Genomic DNA, 21455 nt, shown 5'->3' with positions numbered 1-21455 from the left:
TTTTGATTTCAGGCCTGGCACCCTATGCACCTAGCTGACTTTTACCTTAGGGATTACCTAATGATTGGCAGCAGTGTCAGATCAAGCTAACAGTAGTCAGTGTTTTGGTTCCAGGTTTGTTATTGTGTATTCATATTATGTATAAAACTCCAGAAAGCAAATAATTTATTAATTTATTCTTAAATGATTTTTTACATCAGGATATGTTTAAACTAGACAAGTAAAAATGAGGAATGAATGCTTTAGAAAAACCTTGTACATATTTACTAAATACTGAAAATAAATGTTTTTATTGTTTTTTATTGTTAGCCAACTCTAACTGCAATATGAAAAACTGTACTTTCCCCTAAACTGTGAGCAATGAAACTTACTATGTAAGACAGGACTATAATTTGATTTGCTCTGAGGTTTGAATTCAGATATAACAGGTTGATTGTTGTTAATTCAGTACTCCACCATTTAAGATAAATGCCAGGAGCTACTTCGAGAAGGTACATTCTGGAAAATACTGCTGGCGAACATAAAATAAGTAGGAAGGTTGAGAAGATGGACTTACAAATGTAATGGCAGGATTCTTCTTGACCCAGTTTCCCCACTGTGCTATTTCCTTTCTGAACAGGAATATTTCTCATCTAGTCAGTTCTGAGCCTGGCTATGATACCCTATGAATAATGTAGAACTCTGTAGCATGATTAGGTGTCCAAAAGGTATCTATGACTTTTGCTTGAAATCAAACAGAGTCAAAGGAATTTTCTCTTGGTATGTCTATGATAGGCCTTGGCTCAGGCCTGAAGGAATAATACTGAATTTGTTATCCCCATTTCCTTCTTCCTTTCATAGCAAATTTCTCTGACCATGGTAGGAGAACTGCAAATGTTTTATAACAGATCTTTAACAATCATCTAAAATCTCTGAACTGCTACAATGGGATATACATCTAAAGGACTCTATTGCTTTAATTTTACTGTTATTAATTTGTGATAATTGAATTTCTTAATGTAAGCAACTATGGAAAATCAGTTATTAGACTTGTCATCTTCTTGCTCATTTGTTTAATAGTGATATATTAATGTATAAGATTAGGGCCATACAGTATCACATTTTTTTTCTGAATGATATGAGGATAACATATATCCTTAATGAGAGGAAAGGATAAAGAAGTAATATGATAAAGATATAGACATTTTAATTTTTAATGGATTAACATATTTCACTTTGGGAAAAGTATCAAGATTAGGCTGTTTTCATTTGATAATGAGGATATATGTGATTGCCTTTCAAATGTTTTCATTGCAGTAAAAGAATATACTTAAAAGATTTGTGATAGCTGTAATTGTATTAATAGTCTTAAAACTTTTGCAATTATGCTAGTAAAAAACAATGAAAAAGGTCAAGTAAAAATGATGGTCCTACATGATATGGTTTTAAATTTATTCTGGAGGTAATAGGGAACTAGTGAATTTCTTTTACATATACTTGTCTATGTCTTAGTAATTTTCTTTAGATATGTTTTAATAATTAAGAAATCTCAAGTCAGAGGCTTTTTAGAGGCTTTCTCATATAGAATTGTTTTAATTAATTGTCAAGAAACTTTTAAACCATGACTTTTTTTAAAATGAAAAGATAAAGAAGAATAAATGTTACCCATCTCCTTCACACACACACACACACACACACACACACACACACACACAAACCTAAAACTACTGTACCTGGAGGTACACACATTATATGCACATACAGTGTGGGGAAAAGTAAAGAAATACTCTTGGTCCTCAGGATGATCAGAAATACAACCTCTTGTCAAACCATACAATAGGTCTTTACAGTCACACAATCTTAAAGCATTTAGCTTTAGGAAAAGCTTTATCTCAATTTGTTGAAGCTTATACATCAAATGGACTGACTGTCCAAAGCATTTTAGTATGTTCAAGATGGTAAAATGGATGTTAGAAAAAAAAAAAAAAGGTCTGCTGCGTGGTGTAACTGTTTGGTTAAAAGGCCAATTTTCAAATTAGGGCAACTTTGGAGAGCTACTAGTAATAAAGAGTGGGTTTTAATATTGTAGCTAAATTTTTAATAAAGCTTCAAATCACTAGAAAAAACAAAACCCAACCAGTTTGTATCTTATTTTGTGAACTTTTCTTAAATGGGAAATTGATTTTTTTTATTTGAGCTCTTTCTCTCATTAACAAAAAAAAAAAAACCAAAACAAAACAGGACGTATTTTTACAAAGTCCTACTCCTTCCTTCTAGATAGGATTATCCATATTATGCGCAGAGTTCAGGTAAAGATAGAAAGAATAACTGGCATATGAAGAATGAAACTCTCTAAACTTTCAAGATGAATTATGGGTAGCCTAATTTGATGTTCTTCTTGGAGCCCTGATGTTTATAAAATTAACTTCATAAAGTTTAAACTGGCTTTCATCACATGAACCAATTACTGTAAGGCCAATGTGATTAGGATTTGTCAGGCCCCACTAAAGTATACTAATTCATATTACTAGCTGGTTTAAGCAGCATTACTTAGGATACCTCCATGAAGAGCTTGAAAGTCAATCTACTGGAAGAAATACCTCTGCTAAGCTGCCCTAGAAACAAGGCTGACAACCCAGTTAACAGAACCAGGAGGTTGATTCAGAGAATTATGGCTTTGAGTTTGTGTGGACCAAACTGGATAGTGGTCAAGAACAAACCCCAATGACACAAAATTTCTAAGGGAAAATGCTTCCTAGAAGCAGAGGACTTTATGAAGTAGACAGCTAAACCCAAGACAACAAAATAAGAAAAAATTTTTGTTTAAATGAACCTTAACTGAATGTTGCAAGTATGTTTGACCAAACCCTTAATATTACCCAGCACCTAAATTGCTTTGCGGAGTTAGGGAAGGGTCTGGAGGAGATTAAACATGAAAGGATATCTGACTGGGATATTTGGTTTTGGTTGCCAAGAATCAGCTGAATCACAGAAATTATGAAAACTCTGTGTTATATAATACTAATAACTTATTGTGTTGATTTTGCTTTATTGTTGCTTTCAATGCTTCCCAATATTTGTATCTGATGGTGGAAATACAAGATAGCCAGAGAGGAGATCAATAGGTTGTATAAGAATGTGGTTAAGAGGCATGTATTATGTAACCTATGACCAAAGTGGAGACTGTCCTAAGAGAATTTTTGGCTTCATTTTCTTACCACCATTTACTTAAGATAAATTGGTCACATAACCATCAAGAGTCTGTAAAATCAAGCTGAGACATCTACTACAGCCCCAGTATTAGCTAAATAATTTCTGTTCTGTTTGCCAATTCCAGCTTGAGATAGCAATTACAGCGCTAGTATTTACTGACTAGTATCCTGATTTAGCTAGTATAGATCTCATCCTTCTGTGTAAATCATCACCATCCTCTTCTACTTTCTGTTAAATTCCTTTATACCCAACCTGTCTGTGTAACCAACACCTATATAAGGTTGCTGAAATGGATGTCCTACCTAATTGATTTTTGTATACAATGATGCCTAAGTATAGTAAACCAGTTACCCCCTGTCTTTACATCTTTGAAATTATTATTGGCAGCAGTCTCTATGAACAGATCCTCCAATGATTTTTGTCACACCTTCATTTCCTCACCTTTAATTCACTGCTTCACATTTTGAAATCTAGCTTTCATCCCATCACTTAACTGGCATTGCTTTCTCTAAAGTTGCCAGCGATCTTTAATTGCTAAATCCACTGGGCCTTTCTCACTCTTTTTCTGTCCTGATATCTCGATGGCTTTAACACTATGTCTCTGAGATACGATCCCTTCCCTCAGTTTTCAGGACATTGCTCTCTCCTGTTTCTCCTCTTTCCTGTCTGACTCTTCTTTCTCAGTCTCCTGTGCTAGATCGTGATCCGTCTTTTACATATTCAGAGTTTCAACAATAAATTCTTTTATTTAAAAAAAAAACCCTTAAGAAAGGAGAGTCTGGTCAAAGTTAGGCTGTTGATTATTAAAGATCATGGATATGGTGTAAAACAGGCTACCTTCTTTTCCTCAAATATCCTGTTTATCATTTAGACTATAGAAATGAGATCCAGAACATAAAAATGATACTGCTCTGGGAGAGAAAAAAAGGCATGAGTACAAATATGGAAACCTGCTAGTAGAGACTAATTAAGAGTAATAGTGACTATTATTAAGCCTGAATGGATATAGGAAGAGAAGGCCACAATTTTTTGTTTTATTTTGTTTTGTGTAGCTACCAAGATGGTGGCAAAGAGGGTTGCTGGAGTGCCCAAACATAAAGCAAGCATTTAAATTATATTTTCTTCTGACATGAGATATAAGTGAATTAGTACAAAAGTCCCTGCTATCACTATGTGTTTGAATGAAGTAGGGCAGAGACTGCTGTGGGTCCTTTTATAGCGGAAGAAGGTCATGGGTAAAGTACAAATTAAGCTGACTTGCCAGGGTTGGTAAAAAGAGGTCATAAGAAGGAAAGAACATCAATATTAGTTTGAAAAATTGATTCAAATTCTCAGATATTATTGGGGATTGATAGCTGTGCTACAGTTAGTATAATTCCAATGTCTGCAATTTAATTATAGCAAATTCTGTGAAGTACAGTGGTGTTAGAGGCAGCCGAGTGGTACAGATAGAGCATTAGACCTGGAATAAGGAAGATCTGAGTTTAAATCTGACCTCAAATGCTTACTAGCTAGCTGTGTGATCCTGGGCAAGTCACTTAACCTCTGTTTGCCTCAGTTTCTTCAACTATAGAAAGAGGGATAATAACTACACCTACCTTGAAGGGTTGTTTTGAGGATCAAATGAAATAATACTTATAAAGTACGTAGCACATCACACGTCTGGCACACAGTAGTTACAAAATAAATGTTTATTCCTTTCTCCTTCCCTGTCAGTGACTATTCCTTAATACCATTAATTAATGGGATATATATATATATATATATCACTTCATCACCTTCTCATTCAATGACAAACTGGAAGAAATTGTTGACAGAGAACAGAACTATTATTGTAAAAAGAAAAGGAAGTAGATAGCTGATTAATGTTCAAGTTTGTATTTGCATATCATGGCAAAAATTTTAGAATAGCTCATACAATAACAAATGGATCTGTGGGGATGAAGATGATGAAGTCTAATTTGAAGCTTTAGTTTAATTTTTTTGGATTGAAAATGATTGTCAGTTGGAAATTCTTGATTCTTAACCCATATTAATGAAGATTAGTAAACTTGTTATGGCATTAGGCTAATGAAGAAGGTTATTTTTTTTTTACTATAGATTTAGTATTAGTTGGTAAATTTATCAATTTTCTAAAAGTTGGAGAATGAGAATAAAATAGGAATTGCAAGAAATATTAGGAACATATTACCGATTATCAGTATTTATTCTCTTTTATAAGGGCATGTTTTATAACAGAAGAACTGGGATTATAAGGTGTGTTAATTTTTCCTTGTTTTATGATCAGTATGTGGAGGGAGTATAATGCTAAGATGACAGCACTAATGCTTAGAAGGTCAAGAGAAAAACTGGATCATGAGGACAAGAAGAGAACTAGAAGCTCACCTAATAAATTAATTATGGGGGGGGGGGGTTACTAGATTAGCCAGGACGGCTAGGAACCATGAAGCACCTATTTAGCAAGAAAATTATTTGGAGACCTTAATATTGGCAAATGGAATAATAGGGGAATTAGGCCAAGCACGAGTGTATCCTAACTTTGTCCTGAGCCTTCTTCTCTTTTCTTCCTTCTCTACTTTTCTAAGTAATTTTATCTCTAGGTGACTTACAAATCTACAAGTCCAGTTCTCACTTTTCTCCTTAGATTCAGCTACACATTATCAATATTTCCATGTCCTGTAGACGTCTTAAACTCAAAATAGCCCAAACTGAATTCATTATTTTTCCCCATAAACCTTCTAAGTTACCTATTTCTGTAAAACTCAAACCCATCTTTCCAGTCAGCCAGGTTTCCAACCTCTACATCTTCTTTGATTCTTCCCTCTCCTTCACTGACACCATATCCAATTAGTTGCCGATTCTCATCCATACTACTTATAAAACCTCTCTTACATCTACTTCTCTTCACTCAAACAGCCACCACTATGGCTTATGTCCTTACTCCCTCTTGACTGGATTATTTTATTAGCCTCCTCACTGGTCTTCTTGCCACAGTCACCAAAATACTCTTAAGGTACAGGTCCAACCATGTCATTCCCAATGTTAAAGAAGCTTTAGTGGCTCCCTATTACCTCTACTTTAACAAACTCTGCCTCCTGCCTTCCTTTCCAGACTTATTAAAGTTAGACCTTCCATACATTCCTCTTCAAATTGGCTTACTGTTCCATGTCCATACCCTCTCTTCTACCTTCATGCTTATGCACAGTCTCTCATGTGCTACAGAAATGGCATAAGGAGCCTCCCTTATAATGAAGTCAGATATGTTTTTTAAAAACTGCTTATAAATCATTTTAAGTGAAATCCCATGGGATGATAGGGAGGCAACCAAAGTTCAAAGTGTAGAGTCTGAGAAGATTGTGGTACCATTAACAGCTGTTCCTTGGACAAGATACTCTACCCCTGGCCTCCCTGGCTTTCTTCAGTTCCCTGCTAAGATCCCACATTCTATGAGAAGCTTCTCCTGATTTTCCTTAATGCCAGCCTGTTGACTATTTCCAGTTTATCCTATATATAATTTGTTTGTACGTAGTTGTTTGCATGCTATCTCCCCCGTTACACTGTGGGCTCATTAAGAGCAAGGTCTGTTTTCTTCTTTCTTTGAATCCTCAGCACTTTCCATAGTGTTTGGCACATAGCAAATGCTTTTAATAAATGCTTGTTGACTGACTTAACAGGGCAGTGAAGAGGGAGAAGCAGTTTATGGAAAAGAAGGGTATGGTTTTAGATCGTATTGAATAGAGTGTGACAGGGAGGTTACCAAGTGGATTACTAACGCCTATGAAGGGGTGACAGCTGAAGCCATGAGGGATGCCGTCTTCAAGTCAAGAGAGAAACACAAAAGACTAAGTACTAAATCTTCTACAAATGTTTACAGCTGAGGGGCAGGAAGAGAACCAGGATAGTGAAATATTAGAGAAACTAGAGGTAAAGAGCTTCATGGAGGCAGACAAAAGTCACCTGCTACAGAGATAAAGCAGAAACAGGACTGAGAAAGGACCACTAGTCATTACTTTATTTAGTACAACTTTATCCATGATTTATATTCTACTTATATGCTTAATCCCATGTCACATTTCTTTTAGGAACCTGTCTCATCGACTGATCATTCCACATTTCTAAGTTTCCATCTCTTCTTTTCTACTGGCTCTTTCTCCACTATTTCCAAACACACTCAGGTTTCTTCAAGCAAAGAGAAAAACAACAAAAATCTCAAACTTGACTCTACTGTTCCCTCAAACTATGATTCCATAGCTTTCTTCCCTTTCACTGCTAAACTCTTAGAATAATCAATACTCACCATTTCCACTTCCCCTTGCAGTGTGGCCACTACTTTGCTGAAATTATCTTTTCCAATTTCACTAGTGACTCAATTGCTAAATCCAATGACCTTCCCCATTTCTCAAGCTCCTCAATGTTTTGGCATCTTTGACTGTTGATCATCCTCTCCTATGACATGCGGCACAGCTCTCTCCAGGTTCTCTAACTACTGCTTCTCTTTTATTTGGTCCCTGTCCTCCAACCTGCTCTGTGTGGGTTTATGCCAAGACTCGGACCTCAGCTCTCTTCTCCATATTTTCTCCCTTGATGATTTATTCCCTTGGCTTTAGGATTTTAGTTATCCTCTCTAAGCACGACTCCAAAATTTGTATATCCAGCATGAGTCACTGTCCAGAGTTCCATTCATTTATAAATTTTCTTTTCAAAAGATCTGCATTCTCTCCCTGTTATGTCCTTTGGCTCCCCCCACTGCTTCCACCCTCACCACTGGGAAAACAAGAAAAATAAAAACTCCAGTTACAGACAGGTGGAATCAAGCAAAACAAATTCGTGCATTGGCCATGCCCAAAAAAAAAAAATCAATCTGTACTCTGACTCTATCACCGCTCTGTCAGGAGTGCACAATGTTTTTCATCAGGTGTCCCATGGAACCATAGTTGGTCAGAATCTGTGCTGACGAGAATCGTTAAGTTTTGAAAGTTATTTGTTCTTATAATATCTTTGCTATGATATTAATTGTTCTCTTGGTTCTATTCACTTGACTCTGTACCAGTTCACACCAAATTTCCCAGGATTCTATGAAACCATCCCCTTCATCCTTTCAGCACAACAATATTCCATCACATTCCTATATCATAACTTATCTAACCTTCCCCAATTGATGGGTACCCCTTCCATTCCTAATTCTTTGCTATTATAAAAAGAGCCACTACAAATGTTTTTGTATATATGGGTCTTTTTTCTCCTTCTTTTATCTCTTTGGGGTACAGTGGCATTTCTGGATCAAAGGGTATGCTTTTTTAAAAAATAGCTTTTGGAGCATGGTTCCAAACTGTTTTCCAGAATGGTTTGCCTGAGTTCTTGAGAGAAAGAAATTTTCAGAGCTTTACAGGATGTCTGCCTCACCTTCACCCCCCAAATTTGCTTTTGGTCTTGCTCTCAGTTTCCTTATTCTAGGAAATAACTATCCTCCCAGTACTCTGAACTGAAAACCTTGGGTTATTTCTTGTCTTTTCTCTCTAATCACCCTCTACAATCAGTTACCAAGGTTTTCTCTTCTACCATCATCCTAGTTTGAACCTTTATTACTTTTCCCTAGGTTATGCGGATAGTTTTCTAACTAGCCTCCATACCTCCTAGCACATTTTGCTCCAAACCACCTGTACACAGCAGCAAAGAGGATTTTCTTTTCTTTTTAGTTAATAATTTTTACTTTTCTTACATCCATTTTTGAGTTCCAAATTATGTCTCTCCTTCTAGCCCTTCCCCCATCCAGTGAGAAGACAAGAAATATGATACCCACTATACATGTGAAGCTATGCAAAACATATTCCTATATTATCCATGTGTGGGGAAAAAAGCAAGAAAAATAAAATGAAAAAAAAACATCAGAGTTTATCATTTCTCCCTCTGGAGGTGGACAGCATTTTTCATCATGGGTCCTTTGGGACTGCCATGGATCATTATCTTCATCAGAGTTGTTACAATATTGCTGTTACAGTGTACAAAGTTCTCCTGGTTCTTCTCACTTCACTTTGTATCAGTTCATACAAGTCTCAGGTTTTTCTGAACCCTTCCCCCTTGTCATTCCTGATAGCACAATAGTACTCCGTCACAATCATATATCACAACTTGTTCAGCCATTCTCCAATTGAGATCCCCTCAGTTTCCAATTTACATTGAGACTTTTCTTAATACAAAAGTCTGGGCATGTCATTTGCATGATCAAAACCTTTTTCTAACTCCCTAATTACACAGTAAAATGCAATCTCCTTAGTCTTACATTTGAGAACTCTAAAAGCACAGAACTCTTGCATCATGTAGTATAGGGTGTGTGAGTAGAAAGAGCAACGGATTTGGAGTCAAATCCCACTCTGCCAATTACTACCTCTGTTCACCTGGCCAAGCTATTTCAACTTTTTATACCTCAGTTCCCTCATCTGTAAAAATAAACAAAAAGATGAATTGGGCTCCAAAGCCCTTTCCAGCTCTAGTTAAACATATGCAAACAACAACCTGGTATGTAAAAGGGAGAAAGCTGCGACTATCTGGAATATTTGTCTGTTATGTCATTAACTTCCTTATTGTGTTAAAAAAAAATGGAGGAGGAAGAGGATAAGAAGGAGGAGGAGGAAGAGGAATTGACAAAAGGAAGAAAAGGAGAAGTAGCAATCTTTAACATGGACCATTCCCCAAGGAATCCAAGGCATTTCGCACATGCAGTATTTTTCATTTGTATTCACGGATTTCTGAAGTGACAAATGGATACAAGAATTCACAATTCAAATTTAAAAAAAAAAAAGAAATAGTGGCACAGTGAATAGAACACCAGCCCTGGAATAAGGAGGACCTGAGTTCAAATCCAGCCTCAGATATTTGACACTTACTAGCTGTGTGACCTTAGGCAAATCACTTAACCCCAATTTTCCTGCTTCCCCCCCCCCAAAAAAAAAAGGAAAAAAAAGAGTTTCATTAAACATACTTATATTATAGCTCTATGGCAAAGATAGTAGCATAAATGCTATTTTCTCGATTTTATAATGTAGAAACTAAATTATAAAAAGGCATTAAAAGACGACTTAAGGTCTCAATAAAGGAACAGTACAGATAAGAATAAAACCCAGGTCCCTAGTTCTTACATGTTGCTTTTGCTCAAGGTACAATATGGCTTTATTCTTACTTTTACAGGCGAACAGTGTCAGAGAACAACAGAAATGCGAATACTATGAGTTTTCTCTCAGTAGCAAGGGAAGAAGTTGGATGATATTTTGTCCTGAAAATGTGATTTCATTTTGACTTTGTCCAGCACAATTTCAAAGTTGGAGCAGCTGGTGGGAGAGGAAGTAGAAAAAGCAGATGGTGGGAAAATTTGGGAATGAAGGAAGAGAGGAAAAGATGAAAGGTGGGCAATTCTAAGGCCTCTTTTATCAGTTAAATTGAAGCAAAGGGAGGAGGGGTAAATAATAAGAGCAAATTCAGCACAGGAATAAGAATCAAACTATGAATATATTTAAAAATCCAGTTTCTGGGGAATCTATGAGTAGGGTTGTTAATTTGTTCTTCAAAATGATGTCCAACATATAACATTTACATTTTACTATAAAGTTATATTTCGGTATTATTGAATATGAATGTTATTATTAATCTACTTTAAAATTTCCTCTACAACACTATTTTGTGAAACATTTTTATAACAATTATAATAATTATATATTATGTAATAATTATATGATAATTAAATAATATAATAAAATAACAATAATTAGTAAATGAGAAGTATTTGGCATTTATTTCATTTTGCATTTGCACATCATAACTATTTTGCGATCAAATCCAACTTTTAAAGAATGCATTTTTACTTTAAAAATGGCCTTGGTCATCTCATAGAATATAATGGTCTTCAGAAGTCATACCTATTTGTGATATCATGATCTTATCCCAAAAACTTCTATGAAAGTCCAAGTGTCATAATGACAAATAAGATACCTAGACAGATATATCTGAAAGTCACATATAATTATATAATTCCCCACGACTAAAATAATTTTAAAAGTCTCTATTCAATGTCTTTGGCCTAACCACAGACAATTACATATAAGTGTCCAGTAACTTTTTATGAAAAGAAATCTTAAATGGCCCAGTAAAGTTTTTTGAACAAACTCTGGCAAGTTTTGTTGATCAGATAAAGGATCACAAAGAGATAACTTCACTCTAACCAAAATATTAATTTAAATGTTCAACATTTATCCCCATCACTAGTGTTAGTTAACTGTCACTATAAAAGCTAACCAGTATTGCCCTCATTCTATGGCTTGAGAAGTAGGTTGGGTTATTGGAACGTGCTTCTGGTGGAGCAAGGAAAAGGATTCAATCAACACTGTGGTAGAAAAATATCCCCAGTGGTCATTTGGTAGTGAATTTTTTCACTTCTGGGTGCAAAGTCATCCATGAAGGAAACCTCAGTCATCTCTGACTCCTCTCTCCTTCCCCATCGCCTTCCCACCAACCAATCAATTGCTAAGTCTTTTGGATTCTCCCTTTATAACATGACCCCTTCTCTGTCCCCTTCTCTCCATTTACCTAGTCACCCCCAAGTTCAGGCTCTCATTGATTCTCATCTCCCCACCCTAATCCATCCGGCACACGCTGGATAATCCTAAAGCAAAAGACTGACTTTGTCACTTCTCTATTAAAAAAGCTTAAGTGGTTTTATTTGCCCCTACAATAAAATATAAACTCTTTTGTGTGGCATTTCAAGTTAAATTTTTCTCCTATCTGATTATTCTTCTCAGTCTCCTCTACTGGTTATATCCATAGCCTACCCCTAAATGTGTACTCCCAAACATCTGTCCTGGGCCGTCTTCTTTTCTGTCTCTACACCCTTTCTTTCAGGTGGAAGAGCTAACAACAAGGAATTTTATTCTGGATTTGATTCTCACTAACAGAGAAGAACTAATTGTTACAGTGGAAATGATGGGAACCCTAGAGTAGGGAAGTATTCGTTCTATCCAAGGAGAAAATGCACGTGTAGTCTGATTGGGAAAGCAGTTTTCAAAGGTTTCATGAGGGGGGAGGCTAGGTGGTGCAGTGAATACAGCACCAGCCCTGGAGTCAGGAGGACCTGAGTTCAAATGTGACCTCAGACACTTAACAAGTACTAGCCATGTGACTTTGGGCAATTCACTTAACTCCAATTGCCCTGCCTTCCCCCCTCCAAAAAAAAAAAAGGTTTCATGAGTAGGATCCCATGGAATAAAATGCTTCAGGGGAAGTCAGCCCAGGAAGGAATTAAATTCTGAAAAACAGAAAGGGAAACAATTGCAATGAGGAGGCCAAAAAAAAAATTTTGTCTGAAGAGATCAATGTGGGAGGGGGAAACTCACCACCCAACTTAGATTTTATAATAAACATATAGAAGATAGAAGCAAGGCTGGGTAACAGAATGGATATAAGAGCTTGTATGGTCCTGTAAAAAAAAAAAGGATCAAGAACACTAAAGTTTGGAATGAACTGAGACTATCAGGGGAGGTTAATGAATGACAAAAGAAATGTTTTAAGTTATGATGAGGGGAAAAGGAAGACTAAAGAAGGGATGAGACTTCTGCTTGGGGTGGACAGGACAGGGATAACTGACACTGGAGAGAAGGAAGAGCTGCTCAATCTGTATTGTCTGCAAAGGAGAACCTTTGCACTGGAAATGAAAGAACAGTTCTCAGGGAGTTGATATCCCAAATATGGTCCCTGCCCTCAAGGAGCTCATGTTCTGATAGCGGAGACAACATGTGAAGGTAAACAGAAGATATATATGGACAAGATGGGAGGTAATCTAAGGGGGAAGGCACTTAGAGCTAGAAGGGACCACGAAAGGTCTCTATTAGGTCAGATTTGAGCTGATCCTTGAAGGAAGCTGGGGAAGTCTAGAGTTAGAGGTTACACATTTCAGTCATGGGAGATGATCCGTGCAAATTTTAGGAAGGGACATGAATTTATAGAAAGTAAGTTGCCCAAGACTAGCAACTATTTTAACTTTATCTCTGTAGCCATAGCTCTTAGTACAGCGTCTGAAACATCTTAAGTATCTAACAAATGTTTGTTGATTGACTTTGTGGATTGCAAGAGAATGTATTCTTCCACTTCATGGGATAGCAGTGACACCAACTTAATACTGGTGCTGATTGCATCAAGCCCCAGAACACTGCAGAGCTCCCTAAAAGAGATCCATCATTACTCAAAAGAGGTTAGACCGATGGTCTATCTGCACTGGAAGGAAGAAAGCAGTCCCTACACTTTGAACTAATATTGTTCATGGTCAGCAAGTGAGCTGGCCCTTGACTTGAACAGGAGTAGGAGAGGGACCTAGACTGCCTACGTGAATTGGGATTGGCATCACCGAGGGAGCGTCTACAGGGCTGAGACCACAAATCTATATTTCATGCTCTACAGATACTATTCTAAAATAAGCATTTAAATCTAATCTGAACTAAGCAAATATTCAAATATAAGTACTATGACTGGCACACAGTGAGCGCTTAATAAATGCCTGTTGATTTGACTTGCCAGTTATTGAGGCAAAGCAAAGGAAAGCAGCACAAACACAGGTAATTTCAATACAAAATAATATATTTTAAGTTCACCAGAGAGGTCCAAAACTCTTGTTTTCTTTCAATGTCTACTGTGTTGTTGTTTTTTTTTAATCACTACAAGGCCACCTACCCAAACACCATTTCCCCATCCCCCTCTAACTATATTTACATACAAGGGTGTCTCAAAAGTCTTAACTGTACTCTGTTGTTCAGGACACCCTGTATAGTACACCAATGAAGAGTTCTGAGCTTTTGACATCTTTCATTCCATATGTTAAAAGTGCTGTCCTTGTATACTTAGATGACCCATCTAGCCCAGGAAAAAGTATTGAATCACATTTGTTTTTCCACTAGTGGTGATGGATTTTGGCCCACATCCTGGTAGTTGTTCCTTGGAACCAACCGCAAACACAAGGAATCCTCATGTCATGAAACAGAACAAAAAAAGCACAGTAATCCATGACAGAAGGCTGTATACTCACTCCAGGTCTTACAATCAATTGAACCTGCAGTGCTGGAAGTGTGGGCATCTTTTTTTGGATTAGCACATCAGGGTTTCCCCTCAGGGAGTCACTAAGTACACATCTTAAAAACCCACACACAACTGGCTGGCATTTCCTCTGAAAATGTATATAACTGAAACCTAATTGGGTGGGGTTTGGTCTAGATGCCCTTGGAGTTCCCTCCCAACTCTCCAATTTTATGGCCCTAAAAGGAACTAAAATTGACCACGGCCAGGTTGATGCACTAGGGATAGTTTGGGTTTTTAGACATGGGAGAATGCCACACTGCCTGCTTCTTCTGTAGACGGGCAGCTCTAAGAGGGCAGGGATTGTTTCCCTTGGGTCTAGGTGGGCCCCTAATAAATGATGGTTGATTGTAATCCTACTTATTGCACACGGAAATATGCCAGCTGGGAAGCCCTCCCAGGCTTGAGTACGGAGATTAGGGGAAGGAAGAGAGGGAGCAAAGTGCGCAAAGGCTGGCAGGTGGTGCGCCGGGTGGGGAGGTGAGGGCGTGGATGGAACTGGGCAAAAGTGAACCGCATCGCCTGCCAGGAGATGAGCCCCGAGGAGATGGGGTGCGATGTGATGGGGAGGGAGGGAGCAGGGCTCCAAGCACAGTCATCACCCACAAGGGAGAGAAACACCGGAACAACTCAGTGCCCAGAGCAGCTCCTGAAGCTGTCCACTCCTGCTCCCTGGAGGAAAGGGAGGCTGACCGCATTGGGGGCCCAAGGGGGAGACCAAAGAACAGGAGGAGGAGATGAGGGAGATAGGAGAGGAGACACGGGGTAGAAGCAGGGAAGATAGTGTGGGGAAAAAGGGAGACAAGATAGTGTGGGGAAAAAAGGAGACACGGGGCAGGAGGGGCAGACAGGAGAGGGCGAGAAGGGGGGAGGAGAGGAAGACACGGAGAAGGAGGGGCAGACAGGGCAGGAGCGGGAGATAAGGAGGGAGAGTAGGGAGGACAACAGGCAGGAGGGGAGACAAGGGGCAGGAGGGGGGTGATGGAGCAAAAGGGGGGTCGCGTGGGAGGAGGACACGCGGAAGGAGGGTCACAGGGCAAAAGGGGGTGACGGGGCAGAAGAGGTACATGTGGGAGGAGGGGTACACGGGTCAGGGGGGGCACACGTGGAAGGAGGGGGACACGTCTGGGGCAGGAGGGAGACACGGGGCAGGAGGGGGTGACGGGGAAGGAGGGGAGCACATATGGGACAGGAGGGGGGACACGTCTGGGGCAGGAGGGGAACATGTGTGAGACTGGAGGGGGACACGTCTGGGGCAGGAGGGGGACACGTCTGGGCGGTAGGGTGACACGTGTGGGACAGAAGAGGGACACATGGCAGAAGGGGGGTGATGAGGCAGGACGGGGACACGTCTGGGGCAGAAGAGGGAACTCAGGGCAAGAGGGGGATGACGGGGGAGAAGGGGTACACGTGGGAGGAAGGGGACACGGGGCAGGAGGGCGACACGGGCAGGAGAGGGGACACGGGGCAGAAGGGGGACACGGGGCAGAAGGAGGACACGGGGCAGGAGGGGGATACGGGACAGGAGGGGGACACGTCTGCGGCAGGAGGGGGAGCCGGGGGGGCGCCGTTCCGGCCACGCGCAGCGGGAGGCAGACGCACAGACAGCCGGACAGCCGCGCGCGCGCGGGCGGGGCCGGGGAGGGGGCAGCGGCCGGAGGGTCGGGGGCGGCCGCGGGGAGGCCGGCCTACCTGGAGGTAGTAGGGTTTCCTGAGCCAGGCCCCCGCACAGAGACTCCTCGCCATGGCACTCACACATCGCCCCGCCGTGCGAGCCGAGCCAGCCGAGCCGAGCCCCGCGAGCCGCCGCCGCCGCCGCCGCCGCCGCAGTCAGAGGCGGACCCCGAGCCAGAGCTGGCGGCCCGGGCTCCCCGCCCCCTCCGCCGCCGCCCGGCCCGCCCCCGCGCGCCCCCGCGCGCGCCCCCGGGGACGACCGCCCCCGCGCGCCCCCGCCGCAGCCGCGCGCCTCCCTGGCAGGCCGCCCTCCCCACCCCCCCTCCCGCGGGCCTCGCGGCAGCGGCGGCCACAGCTGTCAGACCGCCTTAAAGGCGTGCCTCTGCCGACACAAATCCGACTGCGCCTGGGCTCTTAAAGGGGAGGAGGGGAAGGGAAGCTAGAGGAGGAGGAGAGAGGAGTAAGAGGGAAGAAGAGGTGGAGGAGGAGAACGAGGAGGAGCCAGGGGGAAAGAGGAGGAGGAGGGGGAGGCGTGGCGGGGCTGCGGGAGCCCGGCACGTGCGCCCCCCCCCCCCCCCCCCCCCCCTGCCGGCTTTCCGGCCGGACACGTCCGGCTGAATGTCCTGGGATGCGGGGCGCAGCGGGGGGGGCGCCGCCCAGCCCGGAGGAGCGGAGCCTTGGAGCCCCCCGGCTCCGGGAGCCCCGCCTGCCCGGTCAGCTTCCATCGTGTAAGCCGCTCTTTGCTCGGTTCCCGGAGATGCTCCGCGGGGGCTCCAGAGCCGCCCGGCCGCGAGAATAAAAGGGGATGTGGCTCGGGGCCGGGACCCTGGTCGTGGCACGGGGGGTCCGGGAGGGCGGGGCGGAGGCCCCAGACAGGCCCGAGCTCCCCAAAAGGGGAACCAGCCGCCGCCCCCCCCCCCCCCGGGAGGCTCCGGAGAGGTTTCCTTCTCTGTTTACGTCCGATGGTCACCGCGCTGTCCACCCCGGCCAGTGCCCCCAAGAAGCTACTTCAGTCCGTGGCCAGACCCTCGTCCCCTGGAGTCCCAATGTCCGGTCTCCTTCAGGATGTCGTGCTGGGAACCTGACGCTTGCGAGGCCATTAAGATGCGCCCCTCTCCCACCAAGTTTGTGGAACATCATAGGGTCATACATAGCTCTAGAGCTGGAAGGGACTGAGAGGCCACCTCCTCACTGGACAAATAGGGACACAGATCCCAGGAGATTCGAGAGGTTTGCCCGAGGCCACGTGGGTAAGAAGCAGCACAGGGAGGGATAGGATTTGAACCCAGGCTCCCTGAGTCCAGAGCTGGTACTTTTTCCATTGTACCAGATTTGCTCTGTTAAAGCCTCTGTTAAAATGTGAGGCTTTTTCGTGGCACCATTTGGGGTTTTGTTGGCACAGATACTGGAGTGATTTTCCATTCTCTTCTCCAGCTCATTTTACAGATGAGGAAACTGAGGCAAACAGGATTAAAGGACTTGCCCAGGGTCACCCAACTAGTAAGTGTCTAAGGCCGCATTTGAACTCAGAAACATGAGTCTTCCTAACTCCGGGCCATCCAGTGGCACAAGAAGATTTCCAAAGAGTCTTCTTCCAGCCCTAAATCCTAATTCTAATTCCTAGCTGTTGAATTTATTTTTCATTCGTTTTCAGTTTGGGTCAAGTGACCAAAATCATCGTCCAAAATAAGATAATAATCGGTCAGCATGGTTTGACTGAGCCAAAAGGGGGTGGGGGTGGGAGAGAGAAGAGAAGAGAGAAAGAATGTTGGAGCAGTTTCAACTGAGAGACAGCAAAGATGATGTTCATATTCATGGTCAAAGGGACTAAACTGAGCATAGACAGGGCAAGGAAAAAGCCTTCCGATGCACAGGAAACACCCACCCCTTAGAAAGGGACTGAGACTCAATTGTACGGGAAAAAGTCCGGGAGACAAGGAACTTGCCTCGAGGGCACAGACCTGCATTCATACCTTTATGCTTTAGACACTCATTTTCACCAGACACTTTCTCCTCCCATATTACATGTGGAAGGAACAATCTCAGCATCCACCATACAATCTGCTTGACTCAGCCAGGAAGCTGATTGGTCCATCTGGCTCTGACATCATACTCTGTGAAGAGCCAGTCCAGCTGAGAGATGGAATGATTTGTCCGTCTTCAGTGTTCTCCCTGGCATCATACTTCATGAGGACCTACCTTCTGCAGAAAGGAAGTCCTGCATTTCCAGAGCTGTAAGTTGCCTTGGCCATGTGTATTTCCTACATGAGGGTCTTACTACCATCATGCTTTAAGTCCACGAAACTCTTCCTCTCATGGACCCTATGCTTATTGGTGGAAGAGAGTGCCATAGGTTTTTGGAGGAAATGCTTTGTAAGTACTTCTTGCCATGCCTTTTGAGTAAAAGCTTTTGCCAGGAACTGCCTACTGACTGATTGTTAAGAGGAAACATACTAGTGGGGGCTTATGAGCTATAATATTTAGAGGATAGCTACCCATGAGGTTACCCGCTAGAATCTGGAGAGGAGTAGCAGCTACTCATCTGCGGCCCCAACCTTCTAGTGTTAGTCTGGTTTAGGAAGATGAGCCTAGAAGGGGGTATTTTACTGATCTGAAAGGTAACATGGAGGAATTAAATCTTGTTTTAGGCCTTACTATGAGATGCCACATGAAACAGTGGAACAATACACTGAAGCCTTGTCGCACAACTATTCCTTGGGTCCCTACAATGAGTATTTATTTTAGGCTAAGTTTTCCCTGTCTTTCTTGGAATGATATGTCTTCTTTATTGGGACCCCAAATGCACCCATACAGGCTATGCAAAATGGTCTCTGGTACTCCCTACTTCTTTTTCTGGCACTTCCCCATACGTTGAAGAAATTGTCCTGGATTGTGGTACATTACTCTCTGGTCTCTTCCTGCCTCCTTCAGAAAGGTGTCTCACCCCATTGGAACTCTGGAATTCTGTATTTCAAGGTTAAAGGTGTTAAATCTGATTCACTAATCCATGGTCATGTGCTCATGGGTGTTAACATATGTTAAGTAATATGTAACATGACTTTCTGGAGACAAGCAACTCCAGTGGTGAGAATGTCAAGGAGGGTCTACATTTAGGCAAGCAGGGCCCCAAGACACCCCTCCAGTCATACCTATGCCTCTTGGCTAGAACTAACCCTGGGCCCATGCTATAATGACTTCCAGGCCTATAGTGGGTCATGTTACTACGTATTGGGACCCGGGTTATGGCAAATACTTCCCCAAGCCAAAGTGCAAAAATACTGTTAGTGTCTTCCTGTCAAACCTATGCCTTCAAGCCGACTCTATCTGAAATTCCTTAGTTCCTCACAAACCTCTATGCATACTCCTGAATTGCTCAAATATTTCAGTTAACGATTCAGCTAGCTCAAATGTCTCAACAAGTCACTCAAAAATTTTTCAAGTGATAGTTGATATTCAGTAGGAAAATGATCAACAGGTAGCTAGAGCAGCACTTGGAAAGAGAAAGTCATTTAAAACCCAAGAGCTTTAGTATAAACATTTTCTAATTAAACCAATACACCAAAACACTCCAAATAAGAACCCTTTCTTTTCCATCCTTTCATAGTCAAGAACACCATAGGATGCTACTCACAGGGTAGCAGACTCCTCCTGAATTCTTTAGTGTTTCTGATCAGTGCTTCCCCACATAGAGCCTGTGGCCTCAAGGCTGCAGATTCCTCACTCCTGGCTTAAGCTAATAAATTTGAAGAACATAGGGATAAAAAACTAACTATTTGATGGAAACATACAGAGTGTTTTGGCAAAGAAAGAAGAGGAGAACCGGTAGTTTCTATGACATACGCCAACAGTCAATTTCTGAATGAACCATGAGAAAGAATGGTGGTAGGAATAGAAGCTGATGGAGAACCACATAGTGGATAGATTAATTCTTGTTTTAATGTGTCTCTGGGAAAAAAAAATTTTAATGGGGGCAGTTAGGTGGTACAGTGAATAGAACACTGACCCTGGGATCAGGAGGACCTGAGTTCAAATGTGACCTCAGGAACTTGACACTTACTAGCTGTGTGACCTTGGGCAAGTCACTTAACCCCCATTGCCTTACCTCCCCCCCTCCAAAAAAAATAAATACAATTTAAAAAAAATGTGTCCCTGGAAACTGCATACTCAAAAAGGTGAAGAAAGGATCCATTTCCTTCCATCTATACTGTAGGACCTGTAAACAAATAAGAATAACAATGCATTTATTACCTATCTCACAGTGATGTTTTGAGGAAAGTGCCTTGTAAACCATAAAGCATATATAAATCGACTTACTATTGTTGGTATTACTTAGACACAAGATAACACATGTAGAGCAGTGAGATGAGATGATGGTGGCATTTATGATTGGCTCTGCCAAAGCAACCAAGCAGATCCAGCTGGCAAGATATGAAATACAGCTGGGTTTTAGGTCCTGTTGAATGACCCAATAGGTGAAATGTGAAGTTATAAAAATGGAAAAACAGAAAGTCAAATCCAAGGACTATTTATTACTCTATATGATAGGATCGGATCTTAGAGTTGGGAAGCATCTCAGAGAGTCTCTAGTGCAGGGATTCTTAATGTAGGGTGGGATTTCAGGAATTGGAGGGTGGGGTAGGTTGCTGGTAAAATTGGATGGGATAAAAATTACATATTTATTTTAATTAACCTGTAACTGAAATTTTGCATTTGTTTCAATTATGAATTTTTTAAAAAGTAATTCTGAGAAGGGGTCCAGAGATGTCACTGGACTGCCAAAGGGCTCTATGTATGTCATAAAAATGGTTAAAAATCCAACATTGATCTAGTCCAACACTTACCTGAACTTACCTATCAAAAATATACCTAGTTAAGAGGTCTTTGCCCAAACTCCATCAGAATTGGTGCTGGAGGGGCGGCCAGGTGGCTCAGCAAGTAAGAGCACCAGCTCCAGTGTCAGGATGACCTGGAGATCGAATCCCGGGCTCAGACACTCAGCACCACACCCAGAAATAACTGGCCGTGTAACCTTGAGCAAGTTACTTAACCCCGATTGCTTTAAAAGAAAAAAAAAAGAATTGGTGCTGGGGCTGGTGGTGGGGAACCTGCCACCTCTGGAGGCAACCCATTTCATTTTGGAATAGTTCTTAATTTCCTTTGCATCAAGCTGAATCTGCAACTTCCCAAACTTTACTTCTATTTCTGCTATCTGGGCCAAGCAGAACAAATTTAATCCTCCTTTCACTCGACAGCCCTTTAAATACTTGAAAGGAAGCCTTCCCCTGTCCGCTTTAACACACCAGCACATAGCCTTTCCTCTGACATTTTCCCCAGTTTATCCTCTATGTATCCTGTGTACCTGTAGTTCTTTGCACACTGTCTCCTGCATTAGACGGTCAGCTCCTTTGCCTTTCATTGTATCCTTAGCATTTAGCACAGTGCCTGGCACTTAATGCTTCTTGACAATACAGTATATGCTT

The 21455-nt window shown here is 41.8% G+C and overlaps 2 protein-coding genes across 4 annotated transcripts in view; one reads left to right on the top strand and one right to left on the bottom strand.

Annotated features, from left to right (window-relative positions):
• Nucleotides 1–16150, bottom strand: part of LOC138165078 (divergent protein kinase domain 1A) — a 125844-nt gene extending 109694 nt beyond the window's left edge. For 2 of the 3 annotated variants that reach the window (XM_069093212.1, XM_069093214.1), the window contains exon 1: nucleotides 15994–16150. In XM_069093212.1, the coding sequence (XP_068949313.1) occupies nucleotides 15994–16047 (54 nt within the window). In that variant the 5' untranslated portion in view covers nucleotides 16048–16150. The remainder of the gene's footprint in view (nucleotides 1–15993) is intronic. The other variant, XM_069093213.1, reaches the window with a different exon arrangement.
• The window catches only part of LOC138164763 (nuclear body protein SP140-like protein), a 393765-nt gene that overhangs the window by 151670 nt on the left and 220640 nt on the right, over nucleotides 1–21455 (top strand). The window lies entirely within an intron of this gene.

This window comes from Petaurus breviceps, unplaced genomic scaffold (assembly GCF_028583685.1).
Source record: "Petaurus breviceps papuanus isolate PSGF00001 unplaced genomic scaffold, PetGlider_PUasm1.0 207, whole genome shotgun sequence".
NCBI lineage: Eukaryota > Metazoa > Chordata > Mammalia > Diprotodontia > Petauridae > Petaurus > Petaurus breviceps.
Note: the sequence above shows the minus strand (reverse complement) of the source record. Positions and strands in the feature narration are given on the sequence as shown.